At 35.5% G+C, this 25,908-nt stretch overlaps 1 protein-coding gene and 1 non-coding gene across 2 annotated transcripts in view; both read right to left on the reverse strand.

The window, feature by feature from the left end:
* NGR-A9 (neuropeptide receptor A9) overlaps positions 1 to 22,771 on the reverse strand; it is an 85,432-nt gene extending 62,661 nt beyond the window's left edge. Inside the window, exons 1-3 of the mRNA XM_073085586.1 lie at positions 22,739 to 22,771; positions 13,244 to 13,505; positions 650 to 764 (exon numbers count right to left, since the gene is read on the reverse strand). Coding sequence (XP_072941687.1) covers positions 650 to 764; positions 13,244 to 13,495 — 367 coding nt within the window. The 5' untranslated portion in view covers positions 13,496 to 13,505; positions 22,739 to 22,771. The remainder of the gene's footprint in view (positions 1 to 649; positions 765 to 13,243; positions 13,506 to 22,738) is intronic.
* Positions 22,772 to 24,332: 1,561 nt separating this feature from the next.
* Positions 24,333 to 24,414, reverse strand: TRNAS-CGA (transfer RNA serine (anticodon CGA)). Its single transcript has one exon. It is a non-coding gene; the product is annotated as a tRNA-Ser (tRNA).
* Between the last annotated feature and the right edge of the window lie 1,494 nt (positions 24,415 to 25,908).

Here is a 25,908-nt window from a genome sequence, read left to right on the forward strand (position 1 = left end):
ATAATATTAGATTCTTGCCTGAGGTTGGCCACAAATACGTTGCCTCACGACTAAGTTCGATCAACTTGGATAATTATGTCTTCCTTACCACACCCTTCAAAGTGGAACACGCAGAGTGTACCACTGCTGTTATCAATCAGAAATAGGTGTATGGAGAGTTGGAGTGTGTTACAAAGTTTTGGGAAATTAATTATTCCAACAAGTATGGGCAAACCAGAAGGTACGAGTACTTATTCGGGGATTTATAAAGAAAAAACAATGTGAGCCGTCACGGGACGCCTGGCAGATGTGAAACATCGACATTATTTTGTAAAAGTAATATGCAGAAAAGAACATATTGTGATAGGAACTAAATATGTCATAATGATAAAATAAAATATTACGATTTTTTTCCAGATAACGATGACTATTTATTGAATTCGATTGCGCATGGCGACGAGTCGCCACACCGTACACACTACTGCATATAGACTGTATATATATACCACCGTATAGCGTGTGTCATGCGTCGCCACGCCAGAAATCGGTTTTACGTGCGGCTATAGATGTATCACATCAAAAGTACGAGTAATTGCTTCAACGTGACTAAGCAAGCATTTGGCCTTATGTAACTACATTTTTTGCTAATATAGCCCTCTTTTCAACTTACCTTGCAAATACGGAATTAGTTTGCACATAGCGGCTCCGAACAGAAATCTTCGGTAGATCTGCCCAACCAGCGTAAAGGGAAGACAGAATACTCCCAACAGGAAATCCGATATTGCCTGGAACAAAAAGAACCTTGAAATGCTAAATAATTTGCAAGTTTTCTTCGTTTTAAGAAATTAAGGCAAGAGAATTTTATTAACCCTAGTTCCAAATGTAGCACAAACACAAATAGCCACAGTTTACATTGTAACTGAGCTATAAACTTGGCAACGTCGAGCGCAATCAAGACTTGCATTGCTATTTGCTAGTGGCTTTCCATATGCTTCGGTATTACGTCTGTAAAGCTAGAAAGGTCAAGTCGGCAGAATCACTCGTTTTATATCTCAAAATTTAGTGCTCATTTAGTGCTAATTTAGTGCTGATAACAGATATTTGGTGCTGTGATAGGGGGACTAAAAATGAGAACACTGCTAACTTTTCATTAAGCTAGCAGTGTACCATTCGTGACCGCGCTATGATACAGTCGGAGCGAGAGGCACATCAGCTAATAATTTAGTGCTCAATTAGTGCTGCCTGTACAAGCAAACAGATTAAAAAAAAAATTTTTTTTCAATTTTTAAGTATAGATAACTGCTGACATAACGATACGAGCAATCATAGAGCTGAAAGATGACTTTAAAATCGGTATTGGTGAAATTGAAAAGAGTTACAAATTAGTGCTAAATTAATGCAACCGGTGAACCCAGAATTTTTTTTAGGAAAATCATTATTCAACTGCCCGCTAAAAAATCGAAGATTTTCAATAATCGAAAAGTTATAGGTATTATTCTGTATTGCAAATATCGAGTTTTCATCAGATCTCAACGTTATAAGGTCACAGGAAACGACCCTGACTCCCCTAGCGATGGAGCCGCTGTATGTGTGTGTGTGTGTGTGTGTGAATTTTTTTTTTTTCAAATCAACTACTAGCAGTCTTGAGAGCTATAAAAAGACTCGAAAACGAAAACAAATGGAATCAAATGACGTCACCATTTAGTGCTCAATTAGTGCTGTCAATATAGCAAAAATTTTTTTAAAAATATTTTTTTTTTTATTTTTTTTTCAAATTAACTACTGCTAGTATAACGACACTAGCAGCCTTAAGAGCTAGAAAAAGACTCGAAAACGGAAACTAATGGAATCAAATGACGTCACTATTTAGTGCTCAATTAGTGCTGTCAGTACAGCAAATAATTTTTTAAAATATATATATTTTTTTTTCAAATCAACTACTGCTAATATAACGACTCCAGCAGTCTCAAGAGCGAGAAAAGTACTCTAAAACGGAGTCGTTATACTAGCAGTAAATGATTTGAAAAGAAAAATATTTTTAAAAAATCTTTTGCTGCACTGTCAGCACTAATTGAGCACTAAATAGTGACGTCTTTTAAATCCATTAGTTCCCGTTTTAGAGTACTTTCCTCGCTCTTGAGACTGCTGGAGTCGTTATACTAGCAGTAGCTGCTTTGAAAAAAAAATAAAAAAAAAATTATTGTCTAAAACTCCTTTACTACAACGACAGCACTAATTGAGCACTAAATAGTGACGTCATTTGATTCCATTAGTTTCCATTTTCGAGTCTTCTTCTAGCTCTTAAGACTGCTGGCGTCGTTATACTAGCAGTTGTTGATTTGAAAAAAAATAAAAAAAAATATATATTTAAAAAATCTTTCGCTGTACTGTCAGCACTAATTGAGCACTAAATGGTGACGTCTTTTAATTCCATTAGTTTCCGTTCTAGAGTCTTCTTCTAGCTCTTAACACTGCTGGCGTCGTTATACTAGCAGTTGTTGATTTGAATAAAAATAAAAAAATATATATATTTCAAAAATTATTTGCTGTACTGACAGCACTAATTGAGCACTAAATAGTGACGTCATTTGATTCCATTAGTTTCCGTTTTCGAGTCTTCTTCTAGCTCTTAAGACTGCTGGCGTCGTTATACTAGGAGTTGTTGATTTGAAAAAAAATAAAAAAAAATATATATTTAAAAAATCTTTCGCTGTACTGTCAGCACTAATTGAGCACTAAATGGTGACGTCTTTTAATTCCATTAGTTTCCGTTCTAGAGTCTTCTTCTAGCTCTTAACACTGCTGGCGTCGTTATACTAGCAGTTGTTGATTTGAATAAAAATAAAAAAAAAATATATATTTCAAAAATTATTTGCTGTACTGACAGCACTAATTGAGCACTAAATAGTGACGTCATTTGATTCCATTAGTTTCCGTTCTAGAGTCTTCTTCTAGCTCTTAACACTGCTGGCGTCGTTATACTAGCAGTTGTTGATTTGAATAAAAATAAAAAATAAAAAAATTTCAAAAATTTCTTGCTATACTGACAGCACTAATTGAGCTCTTAATGGTGACGTCTTTTAATTCCATTAGTTTCCGTTTTAGAGTCTTCTTCTAGCTCTTAAGGCTGCTGGCGACGTCTGTAAAGCTAGAAAGGTCAAGTCGGCAGAATCACTCGTTTTATATCTCAAAAGTTTCATTAGTTTCCGTTTTAGAGTACTTTTCTCGCTCTTGAGACTGCTGGAGTCGTTATACTAGCAGTAGTTGATTTGAAAAAAAATAAAAAAAAAATATATTTCAAAAATTATTTGCTGTACTGACAGCACTAATTGAGCACTAAATAGTGACGTAATTTGATTCCATTAGTTTCCGTTTTCGAGTCTTTTTCTAGCTCTTAAGGCTGCTAGTGTCGTTATACTAGCAGTAGTTAATTTGAAAAAAAAATAAAAAAAAATATATTTTTAAAAAATTTTTTGCTATACTGACAGCACTAATTGAGCACTAAATGGTGACGTCATTTGATTCCATTTGTTTTCGTTTTCGAGTCTTTTTATAGCTCTCAAGACTGCTAGTAGTTGATTTGAAAAAAAAAAAAATCACACACACACACACACACACAGCGGCTCCATCGCTAGGGGAGTCAGGGTCGTTTCCTGTGTCCTTATAACGTTGAGATCTGATGAAAACTCGATATTTGCAATACAGAATAATACCTATAACTTTTCGATTATTGAAAATCTTCGATTTTTTTAGCGGGCAGTTGAATAATGATTTTCCTAAAAAATTTTCTGGGTTCACCGGTTGCATTAATTTAGCACTAATTTGTAACTCTTTTCAATTTCACCAATACCGATTTTAAAGTCATCTTTCAGCTCTATGATTGCTCGTATCGTTATGTCAGCAGTTATCTATACTTAAAAATTGAAAAAATTTTTTTTTGAAAAATCTGTTTGCTTGTACAGGCAGCACTAATTGAGCACTAAATTATTAGCTGATGTGCCTCTCGCTCCAACTGTATCATAGCGCGGTCACGAATGGTATACTGCTAGCTTAATGAAAAGTTAGCAGTGTTCTCATTCTTAGTCCCCCTATCACAGCACCAAATATCTGTTATCAGCACTAAATTAGCACTAAATGAGCACTAAATTTTGAGATATAAAACGAGTGATTCTGCCGACTTGACCTTTCTAGCTTTACAGACGTCACTGCTAGCTTAATGAAAAGTTAGCAGTGTTCTCATTTTTAGTCCCCCTATCACAGCACCAAATATCTGTTATCAGCACTAAATTAGCACTAAATGAGCACTAAATTTTGAGATATAAAACGAGTGATTCTGCCGACTTGACCTTTCTAGCTTTACAGACGTGCTGCTAGCTTAATGAAAAGTTAGCAGTGTTCTCATTTTTAGTCCCCCTATCACAGCACCAAATATCTGTTATCAGCACTAAATTAGCACTAAATGAGCACTAAATTTTGAGATATAAAACGAGTGATTCTGCCGACTTGACCTTTCTAGCTTTACAGACGTTTCGGTATTTCAGAAGGAACAATTACCCGACGACCCGCCAGACGTCGCGGTCTGATGCGCAGAGGGTCCCGGGTAGCGATGGGCGATTGTTCTAAAAAAAACAATCGAATAAATCGACAATCGACGGAATCAACAATCGATTGTCGATTTATTCGTAGTAACAAAAAAACAATCGAATAACAATCGACGTTCGAATAACAATCGACGTTCGAATAACAATCGACGTACGAATAACAATCGACGTACGAATAACAATCGACGTACGAATAACAATCGACGTTCGAATAAAAATCGACGTACGAATAACAATCGACGTACGAATAACAATCGACGTTCGAATAAAAATCGACGTACGAATAACAATCGACGTACGAATAACAATCGACGTTCGAATAACAATCGACGACCGAATACAAATTATACCGCGCGGCCACATGCGTGTGCTCAGGACAATGTGCAGGTGCATCGTGTTGCAAAGTTATCGTCACTTGCCACTGGTTGGAAAATGTAAAGTATTGTATTACATTTTAGTCAATTGTACCATATATTGTTGAGAAATAATTATACCATAAATCATGTTGTATCAAATACTATGGAGTATCATCGAAAATTCAGATGTCGTAGTCATCCCCTAAGTTCGTTTCATGACAAAGTTTTCAAAAAGGTCATCTGAAAAATATAATATACGTCTCCATGGCGCATATTATAGAAAAAGATTATCAGAAAATATAAAATATGTCTTTTTAGCGCATATTATAGATAAAACTTATCACAAAAAATTATGTACTCATAGTTACATTAAAATTACTCGGTGAAATACTATATATTTGAAGAAAAATAATGTTAACAACGCGAGTAGGGTGTGAGAGTGTGTGGCCACGAGGCGCAGTGAGCAGTGCGAGAAGCAAGGTGTGGACGCACCATTAAATAACGGAATGCAACGAAGCAGCGGAAGGGTGCACGACGCACGTGCGCTTCCCCCACCAAATATATGTATAAGACTGACTCAGATTTCTTAAACACAGAAATTAGGGGCTCCTCGCTGCTAGTAGCTTTGTGTATACTAAATAGTTGACCAACAACCAAAAAGCTTCGATAGTTCCATTTTTACGTAACAATCGCGTATCGCTTGACTGCGCTGTTACTAGTTTTGCGTGTACTAAACAATCGACCAACAATCGAACAATCGACGAACAATCGAACAATCGACCAACAATCGAACTATCGAACAATCGAACAATCGACGAACAATCGAACTATCGAACAATCGACGAACAATCGAACAATCGAACAATCGACGAACAATCGACTAATTTCGATTGTTCGATAGTTATTCGAATACAATCGAAGAATTTCGATAGTTATTCGAATACAATCGAACACAATAACAATCGAATAATTCGATTGTTTTTAGTAACAATCGCGCATCGCTAGTCCCGGGTGCGATCCCCGATTTATTATTATGTTATACCTAAATGATGAGTTTATATTTCTGTCCTGGATCTGCTTGTTTGTGTATTCGTCTGTGTGTGTCCATGGTAACCACGATAAAAGGTATCTTAATGTGGGGCTGTGAGTGTAGGAAGCGTCTTTAATATGGCGCCATCGAATGAAAAAAAAACAATTAAGTCCTTAGTTCTGTTTGTTATTATTAAGTATTTGTTTTATGGGCGGTCTTCTGATGCGACTGCATTGGGACATCGTAGGCTTTCAAACAAACGGCAGACAAACGCATTTTCTGAAGTAGGATATATGGTTTGAGGTTACAAAAAGTAACTCTATTACCACGTCTGCGCTGTCAATCTTGTATTTAAAGTGCTGTAACGTTTGAACTGTAAGGGCTCGTTTACACAGGGTAGTAACACACTGAACACAGTAAACTATATCTTTATCAAAGGCATCTCACTCCTAGCGTTGTTTACATTAAGTTGACTGCTAAGGCAAGCGTCTTCGGCGAATCACCAAATATGAGAGGGTGTTCATGAGGGTAACGACACGGTGTTTGAAAGTTTATGTTTGTTTGAGTTCGTTGAATTATTGAAACTTTTTTATCGCGATAAAATGGATATAAATAATATTAACGGCGATTTGATCTCAATCCCTGTCAGATATTTCAAATATCGTAAACATTTCACAATTGGGGAAAATACAATTCTTAGAAAATTTATAAGAGCAGTGAAAACAAGGAAAAAAATTGGGTTATTTTTATTACATTCATCTGTATGAATCAATGAATGATTGTTTTAACAACGGCATAAAAACGTCTGATTAATAGAAAAATCATTCCTATTAAGCAATAATGATAATGCAGGGGTTTTGATTATTATATCTTTACTTTGAATTAATTTTAAAACAAGCGTCCACGTTCTTGAATATATAAAAGAAGAAGCTTACTAATACCTGTTATACCTACTAATAAATATATATATACTTAAATTTACTGTATAAAAAGCATTTTTTTAAAATCTAACAACAAATAAAAGAACAGAATAGGTTTGTCGGTGGCACCATTTGATCAACAGGTATAATTATCTTCTCGTGCTTAAATTATCATTAATATCTCTTTCAAGATGAGACTTCAATATAGAGGGGAGGTTATACACCTTTAACCTTTAAGATGAAAATAAGTTTTACTCCTATCGCAATTTACGATGTACAGTGAACATTATGACCAAAGTTTTTTTTTGGGAATATTTTCTTCATAAAACTAAATTGCTTTAATCAACCTTTCGACTCGTGTGGTCAAAATCTTGATTTTTTTAATGTACTAGTGACGTTTCTAATTAAGTAACAGTTTTATTGCTAATTATTTTGTCTTACCTTTTAAGGTTTCATACCCAAAGGGTAAAAACGGAACCTTCTGTCTCAGGGTTCTACCTCTTGAACCTTAACGTAACACTTGAAAGTCTTACAATTACATATAGTAAGTAACGTTAGCCGCTATAACAACAAATATTAAAAATAACATAAAAGGGAATCCACATACGAGAAATCAACGTCCAGACGTGAACACTAACGCCATCTGTGCTTACATGTAATGACTTGTCAGCGTACACAGTATGTATCACATACTTGCATGAACATTTGGTGCTACCGAAGCCTCTATGTGCGAGTTCGACTCGTACCTGGCTAATTATTTATTATTTTCGAGAATGTTGTAAGTATTACTTTTTACAATTTATAAATTACAAACAATTATGGAGTCCATCTGAGTCGGGCCACTAGTACCCATAGATTAGTAAAGATTACTCGCTCCTAACAAGAAAATGTAATCTTTTGACAATTGTCACTGTAATATATTTTCGTGTTTGATAACTATTAAAAAAATGTAGTTTTTCGATCATTTACGAATATAACGATATTTCTACGCACTTATTCTTCGATTTCGTGTCTTAACTGCGCATGTCGGCCTTGTTCCGCATAAATTACACCATGACAGCCATTAAATGGCTGACAGAATTTAGACAAGAGTTCAGTCCTATTCGAGGTCGGCCATATATGTGTTGCTAATTCATCCATTTGGAGACATTTCGACAAAGTTCTCAGAGGTTGATTCAAACCAACCATTATACCGATACGACTGTTTTATATGGTAGAGATACGTATGGGGGTGGTCCTTCTTGAATCGACACAGAAAGGATTCTACGACTTTCAAAGTCTTTTCTAATTACTGAGTCAATATATGAACAGCACTTCCAAGTACTCAAAGTTACAAGTGTTTGTTGTTGCTACATATATTGTGGCTTAAATTTTCGACTCCCCGATTACAACTAGTTTGTTACACAAAGGGGCTGCCAATTAGGGGTGAAACCATTATCATTTGCCGGAAGCTCTTTGAATAGCGAAAGTTAATTGAAACTCAGGCGATTTTATTAAATTTTGGGGACTCGATCTTTAGCATACCTAGTGTTGCTATGCACCTGTTACTTCATTTAGCCTTTCTGATTTAGATGGTGGTTACATTAGTACTTTATGTAGGTATAAAGGAAGTGTTTTATGTTTCAATAATATGTAAATCCTTATCATATAAATAACGTGGCACTGTGTTCGTACATGTTTCTTTCTTTCTTTTCTATAATATAGAAGTAGCAGACGAGCATGCAGTCCACCTGATGGTACGTGGCTACTGCCGCCCATGGACATCTGTAATCAGCCCCAGATAGGATTAGACATTCCTACCTGAGGTCGGCCACAGATGCGCTGCTACCCCTGAGGACTAAACTGGAACGCCTTGGAAAAGTATATTTTTTCTTTTACCATAGCCTTCAAACCAGAACATACCAGCGCTTAAGACTGCTGTTACGAGGCAGAAATGATTATGGCGGTGGTGCTGCCGGAGTCGAACCCCAAAGGGTTCTACCATCTTCAACTTTTATATTGGTGTGCTTTATATGTTTTATTGGTGGAACCAACCGTTCCAGCTTGAAATATTGCATAGTCTTAGACCCAATAAGTGACGTTGTTAAGATTTATGCCAGGAAAATGTCTACACGGTCTCACTAGTTATCTGTTTATTTTCTGGGAGGCAACTATTTATTTATTACTTAGAATTAGAAGAATTATTCAATTCATTTTATCTCATTAATAAATAAAACTAGAGCTTAAACATCAGTAAAACAAACGAAATATTAAAGAAAAATCAAAATTCCTCATCTGTGTTTTTGCCTTAAAGTAAGATGTCAAACTAATACTGAAATACGAGTACTTTGAATAAGTTTTAAATGAATACTGTCGGGAATTGATTTGACTTTGGAATAACTGTTAATCTTCTGATAGTTTGAAGTGTCTGAGTGTTCGCTGGTTTTTCCAAGTAGTCGGTGAGGTGGTTTGTATTAAAATGTTAATACCAGAGTATTAAAATTTATTCTGCCATGTAGACATGTTCAAACTACTAAGTACTACTTTATCGTCTTCAATCTTTTTAAGTTGTGTTGGCATTTCATAGTAACTTTTCGTAGTGACTTGTATTTGCTTAATTTATTGATTAATTTCAGTTTATAAGACGTTATTAATGTATTTCATTATTTATTCTATTAAATCTGTTATGTCAAACTCTGCTTAAGAGTAGCATATAACATGTGAAAATTTAATAAATTGCCAAAGTAAGGAGGATCTGTTAGTCCTAGTGATGAGTGTTATAAGGCGATATGATCCGACATAGGATGACCAATACAAAGTTAAAGTATACCTATCGTGCACGAATATGTCATTTAAGCACAAATTAATACCGAAGTTTCAACTATATTGTAATGGTAATACTTACAAGCTGACGGAAATGAAATATGTTTAAAAATTAAGAATCATGTCAATGTAAGAAAGGGTTGTTCGGAAAGTTATTTCGTTTTTTCCCGATAGAGGATTTAATTGTATTTTTTCACAGCTAACTCCGGTTCCGTATTTACCTATTGAGTACGGAACCCTAAAAATTCCTGTGATTATCGCAAATGCGTTGTTACTCTTGCGGAGTGAGTTAAAATGCATCATGTATTATTAATGTTTCTAATTGAAACATTACTTTTTAGTTACCTCTTTTCCAAGTTATCTTTACATCTTTATTCCATTGCTTTTAAATTAAAACGTGAACTACATTTTGTGGAGGTATCGTAACAGAATTACTTCATTTATTAGATTTCGAACCGTGACTCCGCTTCCTACATTAAAATTAGAGCGGAATATTTTCCTGTAGCTTAAAACATTTTCATTTCAAAGTCTTCATGATTGAGTAAGCCAATTTGGTTAAAACATTTAATTAAAGATATCGTATAAAATTTTCATATTTATTTCCTTAACATACATAGATTTTCTTTAAACATATTAAAAGAATTAGAGCGCTTGTTTTATAAAAAATGGTAAAATAACTTTATGTATATGATTTTCATTTACATACTACTATTACCCAAATATCACCTGCACTAAATGACTTTATAATCGAACTTAGGGTTTGTTGACTGTGCTAATTAAGACCGAAACTTAATGTGTGGTGTTTGGCAATACCCATTGACAATAATAATAATAATAATATAATACTTTATTGCCTCAATATACAATACAATAAGAATTACAAAAAAAGAAACAAACATAAGAATGTAGAGGCAAAAGGAGGTGGCTCAGCGTTTGCTGACACAGAGTCAGGGTTCCGTACAGCGCTGTTTTTCAGCCACATCCTTGTCCCTCAGATGTTAAGCGGAAATAAGTGGCCGCCGCCTTTTCAATACAGTTTCCACACAATTTGCATTACAATTTATTTTAAATTCAATGTCAAGTTAATAAATATAATAATTTTAGCTAACTTAATTTCAATGTATTCACAAATGTCAAGTTAATAAAAATAATTTAAATTCAATTCAAATTAAATATAATCTAAAATCACAAAATTATAATTTACATTAACAATAAAAATAAATTAAAGGGAAATAACCAAGAAAAAATAATTAAAACGACTACTATAGTGCTATTTGCCGAGACTCATGTCATAAATGTGTGTGTGTGTGTATGTGTGTGTGTGTGTGTATGTGTGTTTGTGTGTGGGTGTGTGGGTGTATATGTAGTGTGTTTATCCGAAAAAGTTTTTGATTGAGAGGTACTTATAGTATGCATGCTTCAAGTTTTCTGCAGCTAGTTGTCTTTTTAGTAGTGCTGACCTGTATTTTAATTTAAAGCACTCGTTGCTTATTTTGCATCTCATAGGTGGAGGGAGATCATTCCATATTTTAGCTGCAGCAAACTTAAAGCAACCCCTGTATCGAACGGATCTGTGTGTTGGTTTCTCTAATAGATTGTGTGTGTTGGAGCGTAGATTTCGATTGGATATCTCTTTTATCCAGTGAAGCTTCTCAAAAAGGTATTCTGGTCGTTTGTTCCAGATTATCTTCTGCACTGTACAGGCATAGTGTAAATCTCTTCTAGCGCTCATATTTAGAATACCTTTTTGGTTCAAATACGGGGTTATATACTCTCTTTTCGGGACATTGAAAGAGAAACGGATACACGCATTTTGAACGCGTTGGATAGCTCTTTCAGTGCTAATATTTATTCTTGGGCCGAAAACGGAGCTACAATAGTTAAGTTGCGAGAGTACAAGGCTCTCGCAAAGATGCATACGCAGGCTAGGTGTAATGTAGGGCCTGATTTTGTGTAGTGTCTTTAACTTGAAAAAAGCTGCCCTAATTTTACTATTTATATGTTCTGTGTATTTCTGTTCTCCATCTATAACTAGCCCTAGATTACGCGCAGAAGTTACGGGTTCAAGAGAGAAGTCATTGATTTTAATTTTTTCCTCGCAATCAATTACTGCTTTGATTTGGCTCTTGGTACCCAGAACTACCATTTGGGATTTTTGTGGGTTAAGAACAAGGGCGTTATTTTTCGACCACGTACAGATGTTCCTCAGGTCCTCATTAATTTTTTTGACAGCCTCTTGTGTTTTTTTCCCTTCAAAAGAATAGTAAAGCTGGGTGTCGTCAGCGTACATGTGATATTTGCAGTGCTTGACATGGTCCGGAAGGTCTGCAGTGTAAATGTTGAATAGCATTGGACTTAATAAAGAACCTTGAGGTATGCCTCTCTGAAGTGATTTAAGAGAGGAAAAACGTTTTTTACCATCTATTCCATCGACTACGACCATTTGTTCTCTATTTGTAAGAAAGTCATGAAACCAACTGCAGGCATCTTCTGAGAAGCCATATCGTCTAAGTTTAGCTAGTAGAAGGTTTGGCTGAAGACAGTCGAATGCTCGAGAGTAGTCGAGGAGAATAATGATGCTGCTGAGCCCCATGTCTGAGGCCTCAGTCAGATCGTCTGTCACGTGGAGAAGTGCTGTTTCCGTACCAAAACCCCTACGAAACCCAGATTGAAACTTGGGTATAATGTTATTTTTTTCAACGTATTCTGATACTTGACGCAACACTACGTTTTCTAGCACTTTCGATAATACGGGTAGAATCGAAATTGGTCGCAAATCTTTCAGTTCAGATGGAGCACTATTTTTGGGAATTGGTCTTAACCCGTGTAAATTGGCAATCATACTAATGTTTACACGTGACTAACTCTTTTACACATGATTAGTCTTCAGTTAGTGACATTCTAAGAAAATTGCATTCTTATGAGCAATTTATTTTAACACATTACTAGCTGATCCGGCAAACGTTATGATGCCATAAATTAAAAAAATGTTAAGGGAGAACAACCTTATCACTTAGGGGTATGAAAAATAGATAGTAGCCGATTCTCAAACCTACTAAATATGCATATAAAATTTAATGAAAATCGGTAAAGCCGTTTCGGAGCAGTACGGTAACTAACATTGTGACACGAGAATTTTATATATAAGACAAGATAGTAGACACATGACAGCTAATATTCTATGCTTTAATCGATAAGCATCTTCAAAATCATTTTTTTATATTAACTTCACAATAACTGACTTGACTGAACTGACTTGAATTCTGATTTCCACTTAAGAAAGATCGTCAATTATAAAGGAAGTCGGAATAATGACAAAAAGTAAATCTTTATCATAACTTATATTATAAATGCGAATATGAGATTCTTTGTCTGTTAGTTTGCTACACTTTCACGCCTTAATAGCCGATTGTCATGAAATGTTGTACACATGTTGTCAGGGGTTCAGAAAAGGACACAGAGGACATTTATACTCCTTTTCCTTTTATTTGCATATCACACATTGTATAGAACAATAATTTCACAATTATTATATAAGAACACGTAAATACTTACCAAATTCAAAAGATAGACGTTAGTGACTGTCCTCATCCGCCTGTTGCTAGCCAGCGTTGCAATGACGAGACAGTTCCCTGATATTGACAGCAGGAATATGATGAAGTACGGAGGCAGTATGAAGCGCCACTCGTACGCGTTGACTGCCACGCTAGCATTCCGCACAGCGATGGCGGTGGTGACACTTGAAGTAGCCTCTCTCATGAGCAGGGAACTGATGTTGTAGGTCAGCGTCAGATTGGACAAATCCATTTTGAGTTATCTGTAAAAGAAATAATGTGCTTAATATTGATGTGTCATGATTATTAATACTAATTTTAGGAACATATTTTTTAATACATATCATGACATAATTATTCGTACTAATACACATCATAATTACGAGTATTAATACTAATGTTAGGTACATTAAATTTGAACGTGAAATTATAAACGATTAACGAATTGTGACAGATTACACGAAATTTGTGTTACCGACCGCAATTTTGGAATTTCCTACTCCAGTGTACAATCAGCTATTTGATACCTACATTAATTTGGGCTTTGTCATATCCGTTAGACATTTTAACATTTGAACTAATCCGGAATTTCTTTAAAAAACGAATGTACAAAGATGTACGTCATATAACAAGGCATGGCGTCAATTTATAAGAGGGTATTTTAAAGAAGTACCCTTAATTCACTATGATATGATTATATCCGCAGTCAGTCTTAAACTTAGAGCCCTTTACTCCATTAATGGCTTAATCCATGGATATAATATAGTAGCTGAACTTCAGTCTAATTCTTAGTAATACCGAAAGTTGATCGAAATTTAATGCTCTAATTTATCAAATAAACTTCGAAGACATTTGGAATACACGTAAGCTAATACGAAATGTTTCAGTAATTTGGGCTAGAAACGAAATTACTTTAATCCAAATTTAACTTCACCAATTTACTCGTTATCGACTGAAGTGATTGATGCGTGATTCTTGATTGAAGGTATAGGTATGTACTTTGCTAATCTTAACCAACACTTCGAATTTAATTTGAGATGTTTCGCAGTACAGGTGGTTTCACTACGTAACTTTATTGTTAACAAAAGCTTAACCAGACGTCACTAGTGTTAAGCTATTTTATTTACGGTAAAATTTTAGTTACGGTTAATATGATGCCACAACTAACACTTAACGTTAACCGGTCGATTTCGGTCGGTTATCTGTCAGTGTCGACAGTGAAACAATTAACGTTAATGATAAATAACTTGGTTCAACGCGAAATTGTTACATTCCATCATTATTGTTACAGTCGTAGTTTATTTTAACGCAAACTTTAAAAGCGCTTATGGTGCAATCCATATCCACTTTGGTTTGACTCCAGCAATACCACGGTCCACCTATTGCTGCGTATTAACGCTAGGTTAGGCTTAGGTTGTCCCTGTAGTTCCGGGACTAGAAAAGGGCTACGGTATCCCCTGCCTGTTGTAAGAGGCGACTAAAAGGGGGCTTCCGGGGTTGCGGGCGGCAAGAGTGGGAGCTCAAACCGTCCAGTAAGCGACCCCGGGAAGGACGGCGGTATGTGTGGTCGCATACCGTGGATGTGGGAGGAGCGAAAACTGCTCTCCCAGGACAGAACGCGATCAGGGCATCGCGCTTGGAGGAAACCGGTTGCGTTCCGTCGAAAATCCCGAAGTTCCCAACAAGCGTTGAGGACGACCACCGGGGGGTTTTAGTGCGGTAAAAATACCACCGGGTACCTTTTGAAGGTTTCCCCTTGTTAAGAAAAAAAATCTGTGGTCGACTTCAGGCAAGAAGATCTAATCCTATTTGGGGTTGATTATGTATGTCCATGGGCGACGGTAGTCACTTACCATCAGGTGAACCAGGAGGCATGCTCTTCTGCTACTTCTATATTATAAAAAAAATCCACCTTAAGTATTGAATTTCTTATCCCTCTTTATTTTCGAAAGGGAGAAATTAAATACACTCTGAATGTACCAAATTTATCTTAAAGTAATCACGCTTTTGAATCAGTATTTCAAAAGCTATTTAAAGCGAAACGTAGAGCTCATCAACAATCCATTTAGGACTAAGTAGTCTCATTAGCAAGACGAATACAACTGTAACTGTAGTCTATGTCTAGTTTTGCTAATTTCTAAAAAATCTTGGTTTATTTTTTAAACTTGGTTTAGTCTTTTGATTGATAGTTTTGTGTTAATACTTTAGGATATTAGAATAGCTTATACAGATTAGACATTAACTTTTCAAACAGTTGTACAATATAGGAGTAGCATAGTTAATTGTATCAGGCGTTTCTTTGCGGAAATCTATGCTATTAAGTTAGGATTAAAACTACTTCGCAATAATCCGCTACGAATATGTATGAATGGTATATATTTTAAACCATACAGTATGTTACACCCTCCCTCACACAACGGATGCGTGCAGATACAATAAATAAAAAATATACACCACCATACATACCACCACCCAACTAGGTATAGGTAATGTAGTTTTAATTCTAACTTAATAGGAGTAGCAGAAGAGCATGCAGTCCACCTGATGGTAAGTGCTACTGCCGCCCGTGGACAGCTGTAAACAACTCCAGATAGGATAAGATTTTCCTACCTGAGGTCGGCCACAGATTGCCGCTATCCCTGAGGACTAAGTTGGAACGCCTCGGAAAATTATGTCTCCATTACCACACCCGTCAAACCAGAACAAAGCAGCGCTTAACACTGCTATTATTGGGCAGAAATACGTGTGGCGGTGGTGCCGCCAGAATGGAAACACAAAGTGTTCTGCCACCTTCAGTTCAAGTAAGTTTATTATAATTATACTTATGCTGTGACAATTGGAAATGGCAAAAAATCTACTTTACATAAAATATGTTTAAATGCGTTTATAAATCTGAGGGCCAATTAAGAATGCTGTACGGTTGTTTAAGTAAGTTTAGTAAGTACATGTATTTCATTGTAAACTGTATTTCGAATGTTCATACATCGAGAATCCATTAATTGCCCGTTTTCAAAATAGATTTTTTATCAGTCGACTTTCCGAACTAGTTCTAGCAAACTCATTACTCTCGGCTCCGCACTTAAGAGTGTGTGTATTTATTTGTCAATTAAACGTTAGCCTTTTTCCTTTTCGGTTGATTACACTTTAGACAGAATTAAAATTGTATTTTAAAAGTATATTCATCATGAAACGTCTATGTTTAAAAAAATAATTAATATAAAACTTTAATGAACCCATCTAATCAGCACTACTTAGTAAATGTAATTTTACATAATTGTAAATATATAGAGTCCTGGAATAAATGTTACAATAAAATCGGCTTTAATATTATAAGGATTATAACAACATTTAACACACGCGGTTTATTTGATCGAGTTTTTTTTATAAAATATATGAGTAGCATACGAGCATGCAGTCATTTCATTCATGGATACCAACATTGACTTAGTTCTTGTAGATTAGATTAAATTAAGATTAGAATTTTCCTATCCAATAATAGCAGTGTTCAGCGCTGTAGTGGCCCGATTTAGAGGCTTATAAGGGAAATGTATCTATTCGAGGTGTTCCAATGTAGTCTTCAGGGCCGTGGCCGACCTCCATAGGCGGCAGTAAGCTCTAGGGTTGGCGATTCTTTCCAAAAAAGGCCGATTCTTAAATTGATTTGAATCAAGGTGAAATAAATCGATTCGCTTTAAACTTGAAAATATTGAAGCATGTAATCTCAAACCTCAAAAAAGATTGCGTAGATCAAGTTCGCGGAAGTTAGGCAGATTGATTATTTCATTTTGAAATACTTTCCGATAATAAATTGTGTTTATTTACAAAAGGGCCTTTAACTTTTACGCAGAAACGTTAAAACAAGGCGAAATTATATAAAACCAACATTTGCTTGATTCTAAGAAATAATTAAATCAAATGTAGTAAAAGGTCGTTCCAATGTCATTCCAATAAAGAATGTTATAGAAAATGGCTGTTTTTGTATATTTTTCTCGCCCACACATTATAGAGTAGGTACGAATCAGAGATGAAGAATAGCACGCAGTCCATTTGATGGTAAAAATACATTTTTTTTTTCAAAATTTAAAAATACATTCATTATCTCATACTAGGATTTCCTATGTTGCGCGTGCCATGGACACACACATCTACATACATTGAGAATAGAAATCTCGATTCATATTTCAGATATCTGTCTTGCTGGGAATCGAACCCTGGACCCTCTGCGCCACAGACCGGTATGGTGACCGCTCTGCCATGCGAGTGGTCGGGTAAGTGATAACTGCCGCCCGTGGTCACCTCTAGTCTACCCTAGATAGGATTAGAGTCTTACCGTAGATAGGATTTGAGTCTAGATAGGATTCTAATCCTAGGTCTGATACTGCTACGCAGTTACCTCTAAGGGCCATACTAAAAAGCGTTTTATAAGTGTCTCTTACCACAACCTTTACGACTTACGCAACAGTGCTTTAAAAAGTGATGTTATAAATCAAAAATGTAAAGGGTTCTAACACCATATTTGTATCTTAAAATAAAAAGTAGCGGTGATGATGCTAAAGTGTTTTTCGAGAAAACCTCTAGTAATTAAACCCATTCGATTACTGAGAAAAATCTGCATAACACTATAAATTCTAATTCAACACCCATTGAGGTATGAGATTTTCATTCAACTTTATAAAATACCAGTATTTTCTTGCAAACAAATGGGTTATATTTGAATAAGCGTGCCGTTCACATACTTCCTTAAATCGTGGCTTTGCCTCTCCATACTTCATTGTATGACGGTTCGAATTTAAATTTACTATTTGCATGACTGAGCTCTTTTGAAATAGATGTATATAATAACTACTAGCAAAATGTTTGCATCGCAAGTGATATAATATATACCACTCATTCACTTATGTACTGTTATACTTAAAAGTTAGTTCTGTGCCCGAAAAAGATTTTTATTTATAAAATATAGGAGTAACAGACGAGCATGCAGTCCACCTGATGGTAAGTGGCTATTGCAGTAGCCATTTATATGCGAGTTCGACTCGTACTTGGCGAATTATTTATTATACTTAGTGATTACTTACTTATTGTTATTAGACTACGGCAGTACCGCTACCACCTATTTTAGTATTGTAGTAGCAGTTGTGGTTCGATTCCGGCGGCACCACCGCCACACATATTTCTGCCTCATAACAGCAGTGTTAAACGCTGTTCTAGTTTAAAGGGTGTGGTAAGGGAGACAGCCTTTTCCGAGGCGTTCCAGATTAGTCCTCACGGGTAGCGGCGCATCTGTGGCCGACCTTAAGTAGGAATATCTAATCGTATCTGGGGTTGATAAAGATGTCCATGGGCGGCAGTAGCACTCACCATCAGGTGGACTGCATGCTCATCTGCTACTCCTATATTATAAAAAAAAAACAAACAATCCTAAAAGTAATATATTAGGTAATGTCTAAAATTGTCAGTTTATTAACTTTAATAATAATACTAAGTATTCCATAATTAACATAATATAAATTCAACTATGTTACAGTCATTCCTTACTAATTATTACAGACTTAAAGTCAGTAATAATTATTTTCATCCAACTCTCGGATACTGAAGTAGGCGAAGGGTTAAAATGATTTATTATATTAAAACGACAAAAGGAGATAATGGGTAATAATTATTCGTAGCAATTTTCAAAGCTGCCTGTCTAATGTTCCGTGTAAAATTTGATAAATTACAATTTTTTCAAACATTTAAACGGATGGCATGCCCGTTATATTGTAAGGAATTTCAAATTAGGATAGATTAGTCCCAAGTAGTGATAGCTTAGCTATTGAAACTCGGTGTCTCAAAGGAGTTAAAAATGCCTCATCATTCAAAATTATATGACTGCTGGGAATTAATGATCACCTTTATAATTATAAAGGAAAATATAAATAATCTAAAACATTAAGTCATGAGGAAACCTACACGCCTTAGTCTTTTAGGACAGTTTTCAAAGATGTGTAAACTCTCCTAATCCGCACTTAGCCAGCTTGAATATAACCCTTTCACTCTAAGAGACTCAAGCACAGTAGTGTGACAGTAATGGGTTGAAAACAGTCCCACATCAGTCGTCTATAGTGTGTAGTAGTAAGGTACTGAGCGTAGTATTAGTCCAGACGCTTATGGACGCTCATCGTGTAAATATGTGAGCTATACCGGTTGTGTTCCTCTGTAACAGATTTGGAGATAAGGACATCTGAAAACGAACAAAAGTCATCAACACAGCCAACATAAAAGCAAACACAATAAACCTTTTAGGTGGAATATGGAGAACAAAGACCATTGAACTAAAATAGATAGGCTCTGAAGACCGGTGAGCTGAAGTGGCAATAGTTACAGCCTAATAAAGAACTACCTATTATACAATGCTCAAGAAGACAAATTTAGAACTCTAAAGAGTTCACACGCTGGAAATTAGCAGTATAAAACGCGACTGCAACGGGGAAGAAACGGCATACTCGAGAGAATTACCTATTTCTACTTAATAACAGCAGTGTTAGGCGCTGCTGTGTTCCGGTTTGAAGGGTGTGGTAAAGGAAGACAGACTTTTCCGAGGCGTTCCAGCTTAGTCCTCAGGGGTAGCGGCGCATCTGTGGCCGACCTCAGGTAGGAATATCTAATTCTATCTGGGGTCGATTACAGATGTCCATGGGCGGCAGTAGCCACTTACCATCAGGTGGACTGCATGCTCGTCTGCTACTCTTATATTATAAAAAAAAAGAATGGGCGCACTTATAAGGGCGCAAATAACAATTAAACTTGATGGCACTCCGTGAAAACTTTCATTCAGATTAAGATGAGCTGACATGAGATTGGAAGTTCCAAATAGCTATCCTATTTGGAAACTTACTTTAGAAAATAATCTTACCTTTTAAATAGAACCATTGGCGCTTTTCAAGTCTTAAGAAAATACGATGAGCAGGTATAATATCATAATATATACTATATTATTAAATTAAAACTTGAAAAATAATAAAGTAACTCTGAGATAAAACCTTAAAGTAGATGAATTTATTTATAATTTATAAATTATTTTTATTTATAAAAAGCGGTTATATTTTTATGATATGCGTTTTTTAATTTCTTTATTGCCGATATTTCGATTGGATCGTGGTCACGGCGAAACTGCGGTGGCGGGGAGAAACAGCTGGTTGACAAGTACTAGTGGTAGATTAATCTATCTATTTGCCCTACGTCTAGTTTGTTTTTCTATTCTGGCTACCATATCACGACACAAAACACTAAAAATGTTAGTGTTGTGTGTCGTGTGTAGCATATCGTGAGTATCCTTTACAAAACAAAATGTCTCAATTCCGCGATAATTTTAGTCTAAAATACGACTAATTCAGCAAAAAAATATATTTATACTTCAAACAAAGAAATTGGGATTACTATATACATACAGGATTGATAAACCCTTTTTCAATAAATTGTCAGGATTACTAAGATCGTGGGAATCTTAAATCCCCCTTCTCCATCGTTCAGCCCCTTTGTTTATTCTAAATGGGATTGAATAGGCATTTCTATACTGGGACGACGCGACACTACCACAAAATAATTTCTTTTGTGACACTACCTTATCTTTAATGAACACGACAGAACTCTTGTGCCTATACATATGTGCACTTTACCGTTGATGATTTAATTGTTAAGCACGTTAATTACGTGAATTAAAATACTTAACAAAAAATATTTAACAATTTAAAGAAATAAAAGATTATTTATTAAAAATAAAAAAATAACTTATATGGAACTTGTCTTTACCGTACCTTTTTAAAGGAGAACACAAAAGGGCATAATGATATGACGCTGCTGAGCGACAATTTGTGGAATTACCGTAATCAAAATGACTATCGTAATATATTTAAAACATTTTAATCTTTTGATTTTGGGTTTGATTGCTAGCTCCGACGTACATAATCTCAGTTGATGGCACATCCTCTTCATTAGCTTTATCGATCGCATTAAGTGCGAAGTAGCGAAATAGGAGCCCTTCACTTTGTAGTTGCGCTCATGTGTTGAGCAATTTGAGCATTTTATATACCAATATGTGTTATGCAATATAGTACACTGACTTGTTTTACTGTGTATCATTTTTTTCATATTTGCTACCTAGATTCAAGAATATACCTAAATTCAAGAATATAACAAAAAATATACGCGACGAATAGATACTTGTTCTTTAGGAAGTCGGTTAATAAAAATTTCAAGCCTCAAGCATTTTGCTAATCTCGAAAAATGGTTAAAAAAATATTTTTACATACCTGGCAGAAATAACATTCTTTCCACAGTTTAAATTGCGTTTAGATAAGTTTCATAATTGGCCGCACAGAATCTCCTTTTTGTGCCCAAACATTAAAAGAACTACCATGCGAACAGGGAGGTGGTGAATGCTCATAATGCACTTACACCAACGCCGCGACGATGCGAAGGGATGCTTACCCACTAAACACCCCGTTTTTGGCTTTAGTCCTCGGGGACTCCACAGCCGTCGTCGGATAGCGACATCTTAGTGAGGAACAAGACGTGAACCTTTCATGATAACTTCCGTGCTTCGGAGTCCGAGGTTTCGTCAAACAATCTATGATTTTAGACTAAAATTACAGCGGAATTTTATTTTAAAAACCAAAATATACATTTTATTCCAGTTATATATATCGTGGCAAAAATAAATCAAAACCGGCGGATTGTGTACCCGTTGCAATGTCGTTAAATAGTCGCTACTAATGTTACAATAGTTATGTTTTAACAAATATTAAACTCAGTTGTAGGTTTTCGAGCACTCATTTCATACTTTCAGTGCATATAAAGATAAGCTGAGTATATTTATAAATTTTTAACTGCGGCGTTATCATATAGTAATATTGCTAGTTCTAAAACTGACATTTCGTGTGATAGCTTGTTGTCGGGCAGAATTTTTTTATAATATAGGAGTAGCAGACGAGCATGCAGCCCACCTGATGGTAAGTGGCTACTGCCACCCATGGACATCTGTAATCAACCCCAGATAGGATAAGACCTTCCTACCTGAGGTCGGCCACAGATGCGCCGTTACCCCTGAGGACTAAGCTGGAAGACCTCGGAAAAGTATGTTTTCCTTACCACACCTTTCAAACCAGACCACAGAAGCACTTAACGCTGCTGTTATGAGGCAGAAATAGGTGTGGCGGTGGTGCCGCCGGAGCCGAACCACATAGGGTTCTACCACCTTCAAAATTTTATTTTATTTTATTTGTATATGAATTCGCGTAAATATAAATCAGTAATTTAAAGGCTGTGTCTACTCGGAATTTTTGCCCTTAGTAACTTATTTGTCTGCGTGCAACTTGGTAGTTATGCCAGCCATACTGCCATAGATCTTTAAATGTTATTTTACTATAGCCGACACCAAAATTAAAGTTAAAATCAATTATGTAAAAGAAGTCTCATAAAAATCTAAACATTTTAAAATACTACAAATAAAATTACTTACCAAGTTGACTTGTCACAAAATTTCCAAGTTTTTATTAGTTCAGATTATGAATAAAGTCACACATATTTTTTTCATAAAACACATTTACACATAAACGTACACTTATGTTATTCATTTTAAAAATTTACACTTACTATAAATACTTCACATTAAGTAAATAAAAACTTATTTATACTACCTTAATTATTAAAAATATTTTCACTATGATTTTTCAACTACGAGAAAAGTTCTAGAATTTAAACCTAACACCAATAGTTAAAATCACTTAAATGTACTTCAACTTTCTACTAAAGTTTTTGTATCACTTACGTAAAAACTTTTTATTTATATCATAACAAATATTCAATATAATTAAACAGAATTGATAGTCAGTCCGAGTTTATTCCCGCGTCATATACTTCCGAAAGCTTCGAAAGCTCGCGTTTAAGTTAGCGAGTGGCAACCCATGAGCTTTCAGGGAAGCGCAATTCTCGACGGCCCTATACTGACTGGGTTCCGACGCGGGTCCCGTTTGTGCGCATGCGTAATAATCGTTTGTTTTGGATTCTCCTAAGTCATATATCATCATGTACCTATCAACAAGATTGATTGCAACAGGAAATAGGTTTAGAAAAGAGTAGAAATAGAAAATATAACTATGATTTAGATGTAGAAAACTTAAGACCCGCTCTGGAACAGACCTCTTACGATCTGTTGAGGAGGTTCGGTTAGCTTCAGGAGACGATGTTGGATATGAAAAACAGTTATTCTACATTCTTCGAAACGAAATACAAGTAGTTCTCCTTTAAAACTTGAGTTGTATTGGCTATTATTTTGTTGTCGTAATATAAATATTAATAGGCAATGGTAATCCAAGTATTATAATAAATTGGAAATGATCTTTTTTACTTTGGAATATAGGTACGTTTTGTCTCGATCTCGCCTGATGGTAAGTGATGATATGGCCAAGAAATAATTTTGTAGGTTTACCACCTGCTGAAGTTTATGGAAAGGGTGGCACACTTTTTCTAGGCATTTCAGCTTAGTCCACATGGGTAGCGGCACATCTGTCGCCAACCTCAGATGGTAATCTAATCTTATCTAAATCTTATCTAATTCTTACAGATGTCCACGGGCGGCAGTAAACACTGACCATCAGGTGGACTGCATGCTCCTCTCCTACTTCTCTATTAATAAAAACACAATAAAATATACATAGGTACTAAAGATCGGTCTTGAAATTAAGCCATTCTTATAAGGAACTCAAGTGCTCCTGAGAGGAATCTACAGGTTAGCTGAACCTTAATTGAATATGAAAATTCTAGGAAATCGCCCGACTTTCAATACTCGATCGTCACAATAATATTCAGGTCACGATCCATATTGTTCTGAAGTTAATAATAACATTATATTAGCCTTTGTCGTTTAAAATGTCATATTTGCATGCTATTAAATTTAAATAGCTGAATATCAATGTTTATATACAAGATCTGTATACGATTGAAATATTATATTTTAAGTAAATGAATAAAAAAATCGAAGTCGTTTGTTTTATATTACAACATAACAGAAGAAGTCGGTTAAAAACGAAAAATATAATGAATCGGATAACGAACGCAGCCGGTAGGATTCGAACCTACGCTCCCAGAGGGAATCTGATTTCGAGTCAGACGCCTTAACCACTCGGCCACGGCTGCTTGTAGTAACTCGATCGAATTGTGATATCTATACTAAACTTTTGGCAGAGGCTTGTGTCTTTTGAATTTATGTATTTATTGTAATCCTAATGGACGAATTTAATGCCTGCTAGCATTTTCTACCAACCCTTGAAGATGACGAAAATTTGCGAAATTTCTATAGCATGATAACTTTACCGGGCTATAAAGAGTTTTAATATTATTAGATTATATAAACAGGGTGTCCCGTAAATATCACAAATAACACCAGGGCTACATAGGCAGTAGAGTGATGAGTGTGGCCTGATATAAATTTGAGGGTTTGTTGTGAGGTAGGGTGATAGCCTAGTGGTTAGAAAGGGCTCTCGATCGCTGGGTCCGAAGTTCGAATCTCAGGTACGTGAACCTAATATTTTAAAGTTAGGTGCGTATTAGAACTTAATTATAACTTGTTATCACGTTCAAAGAAAATATCCCGTAGGAAGGGAGGATTGAAGAAAACCTCAATGGTGCTTGAAGTTTATGAGTAGATTTTAGCCCAGCAGTGGGGGCAGTAATGGGTTGATGATGATGATGAAAACAACCCTATAACCAATATACCCCAATTTTATAAATAATACCCTAGATTAATTTACACTGGAGTAATGAATGTTATAATTTACTTTTATTTGATGCCCAATTGTGGAGGGTAATGTTTTCCGAAAATATAGGGCTCATTCTTTGGCAGATCTTAACTTTGATAAGCAAAATAGAAAGACATTTCACCGCCGTGAAATTGAATGAACCCACAAAAGGATGACAAACATTTATTGTTTGAATTCTTGACAAATAAAAAACATTTTAGAGAAAAATATCGTATAAATAAGTAATACTACGTAATAAATAAATAAGTATTTGAAACATTTTAGGGACATTTTAGAACGGAAACGTGGCATAACTTTATTTACGCAACAATTTTAATTCTCTTAACTGGTTACACTTTCTTGTTAGGAGTGATCAATCTATGTATTTTATTCATCTAAGGGTCTTAAAAACTTGACATGAACTGTCATTGGATTAGTCTAAACTGTGTGGAGAGGCTATATACTTTCCTTTCAGGTAATTGTTTTTAATCAGTCAGTTTTTTTGCACTATAATTACTAGTCTTCATTTGCAAATAGCAATCAGCATGCATTCTACCTGAGGTGGGCTATATGGGTTGCTACCCTAGAGAAGTTTTGGAATGCCATGTGCAAGTAAGTGTCTAATCCATAACACACCCTTCAAACCAAAACTTAGAAATTTTAACAGTGCTGTTTATAGACAAACATAGCTGTAGTGCCCCCAAAATGAAAACATTACGGCTATGTCTTCTTGTAATTTAAGCTATAAACCGAAAATCTCTCCACTGAACATAATATTGTAAGTGATTTGAAGGTGGTAGAACCCTTTGTGGTTCGACTCCGGCGGCACAACCGCCACACATCTATCTAGCTCATAACAGCAGTGTTAAGCGCTGCTGTGTTCTGGTTTGAA

The sequence above is a fragment of the Epargyreus clarus genome, unplaced genomic scaffold, assembly GCF_041222505.1.
Source record: "Epargyreus clarus isolate Ecla_fem2 unplaced genomic scaffold, WU_Ecla_fem_2.2 ptg000023l, whole genome shotgun sequence".
Taxonomy (NCBI): domain Eukaryota; kingdom Metazoa; phylum Arthropoda; class Insecta; order Lepidoptera; family Hesperiidae; genus Epargyreus; species Epargyreus clarus.